The 2403-nt window shown below is 58.0% G+C and overlaps 1 protein-coding gene across 1 annotated transcript in view; it reads right to left on the bottom strand.

Annotated features, from left to right (window-relative positions):
* The window catches only part of FBXL16 (F-box and leucine-rich repeat protein 16), a gene marked incomplete at its 3' end in the record, with an annotated part of 2622 nt that extends 1228 nt beyond the window's left edge, over window positions 1–1394 (bottom strand). Inside the window, exon 1 of the mRNA XM_009878175.1 lies at window positions 699–1394. Coding sequence (XP_009876477.1) covers window positions 699–1394 — 696 coding nt within the window. The remainder of the gene's footprint in view (window positions 1–698) is intronic.
* Window positions 1395–2403: the final 1009 nt, after the last annotated feature.

Raw genomic sequence — 2403 nt, forward strand, 5'->3', positions numbered from 1 at the left:
TGCCAAAGCAGGGTGGGTCAGGGCACGGTGGCCACCACCCCCCACCTCCTGCTGCTTTTGCACCCCTAGGCCAGACCCTTTGCTCCCCCATTTCTGCAGGGCTCTTCCCGCTGCTCCCAGATTGTGTGCGTCCAACCTTCTCCCCAGGCTCCCCTAGAGCAGCAGCTCTAGGACATGCCAGGACTCGCAGGGGATGGGAGGGGACAGACAGGGACCCCTGGCTACCGCCCCCTCTCTGTACCAGGTGCTGTTGGTGTGTGCACGATCAACGCCCGCTCTCAGCCTGGGCACTGCTCAGGCAGAGTGCGGCCATGGAGGAGCTGCAACTGAGGTTGGCCATGGCGTGGGGCAGAGGTCCTCAGTGGGGACCTTTCCTGGCCGCCTGCAGGACCATGAGTTACCCCATCTCCATTCAACCGACCCAAGTGACCATGCTTGCTGAGGAGCCCATCCCCTGAGCCCTGCTCGTGGCACAGTGCCACGTCCATCACCCAGCAGCATGGCCACCTTGTCTGGCTTTGCCTACCCAGCAGCATCCACAGACAGTAGTGGTGAAGCCCCTGTGCCCATGGGATGGCCATGCCACCCACCTGCTCCTTGCCTGTGACTGCGACAGCTCTGCCTGCGCATGTGTTCCCAGGACCACTGGGAAGGACCTGTCACTGCATGACTCCGTCACTTTGCTGGTGGTCACCTACCTCCAACCCCGCATCCGTGATTGTTGACCTCTTAAGGCTCATGGACTTGACTCCCTTCTTGGAGAGGGGATAGTTATCAATGAACTCACAAATGTCCAGGTCGGAGACGCCTACGAGGCAGAAGCCATCAAAACCACGGACAGCGAAGCCCTGCAGACTGACAAATTCCTTCTCGCCTCCAGGCAGGATGTTGTAGAGCTCTTTGGTGTGCAGGACGGGCGTTAAGCCCACCCAAAACTTGGGTTGGTAGAGCACCCGCCGCCATGCCTTGCACACCTGTGCCAGCACACACTTCTCACACGCCGAAAAGTACCAGAACAAGCGGTTGAGGATCTTCTCATCCACCGCCAGCTGCCTTTCCGAGGGCGAGCCTTGCAGCCGGTCCGGCGAGGGCTGCTCTGAGCCTTCGCTTGTGTTCAGTCCCACCAAGGAAGCGCTGGGAGGGGAGGAGACGCCGGCCAGAGTGGCCAAGGAGAGTGGGGAGGCCAGGCTGGGGATGGACAGATCGCTGCGGTGGGCTAAGGCCGGGCTGAGGATGGCAGGCACGGAGGAAGGCTGGCACAGGCGGTTTTTCACGGCTGGGGTGCCTTTGGTGATGCTGGCAGAGCCGAGGCCGTTGGGTTGCGTGGGGATCTTCACCAGTCCATTGCGGGGTAAACATGGGGCCTTGGTGTCGCCGTTTCTGGGGTTCGACATCTTCCACGGGTCTCTCTGCAACATAGGGGTGGGGGATGAGGGGCTGCCAGGCTGGAAGACTGGATGGGAAGTGGGGGTGGATGTCATGGTGGGAAGGGAGACCCTGGCAGGGTCCCTATGCAGGGAGCAGGGTAGCAGAAGGGAAGGAGACAGTGCAGAGCTATTGGGCACACCTGCAAAGGACGCATGCCTGGGGCATTGAGCAGGGTCTTCCAAGGGGCTGTGTGGCCCACATGTCCCCCGTGATTGGGAAGCGGGTGGGAATTTGCCCTCAAACTTTCACATTTCTCTCTGAGCCTGGGATCCAGGCATCAATGGGAGATGGAGCAGGATCGTAGAATCATAGACTTGTTTAGGTTGGAAGGGACCATTAAAGGTCACCTCGTCTGGTCTTCCTGCTGTGAGCAGGAACATCTTTAACTAGATCAGGTTGCTCAGAGGCCAGTCCAACCCAACGCTTCCAAGGACGAGTCACCCACTACCTCTCTGGGCAACTCAGTCCAGTGTTTCACTACGCTCGTTGTAAAAAATGTCTTCCTTATATCTGGTCTGAATCTCCCCTCTTTTAGTTTAAAAACATTCCCTCTCATCCTATCAAAACAGGTCCTACTAAAAAGTCCACCCTCATCTTTCTTCTCAGCCTCCTTTAAGTACTGGAAGGTGCTATAAGGTCTTCCTGGAGCCTTCTCTTCTCCAGGCTGAACCTCCAGGCTGACCAACCTCAACCCTCCCAGCCTGTCCTCACAGGGGAGGTGTTCCACCCCTTGATAGTTTTTATGGAGAGGAGAGGAGGCAGTGGTGGAAGGAGATCGGCAATGAGACCGCGCCGGCCGAGAGCCTTGCGGCAGCCGGGCGGCACCCCAGCAAACCAGGCCAATAAATATTTCAGTGGCAGTGAGGCTGGCTTTCCAACAGCCTTGCCGCATCCTGACATCCATTATTCAACGCATTTCCCTCTATAAATACGGAAGTGAATAATTGATGGGGTCTAGGCCCCCCCACACACACT

The sequence above is a fragment of the Apaloderma vittatum genome, unplaced genomic scaffold (assembly GCF_000703405.1).
Source record: "Apaloderma vittatum isolate BGI_N311 unplaced genomic scaffold, ASM70340v1 scaffold23071, whole genome shotgun sequence".
Classification (NCBI taxonomy): Eukaryota; Metazoa; Chordata; class Aves; order Trogoniformes; family Trogonidae; genus Apaloderma; species Apaloderma vittatum.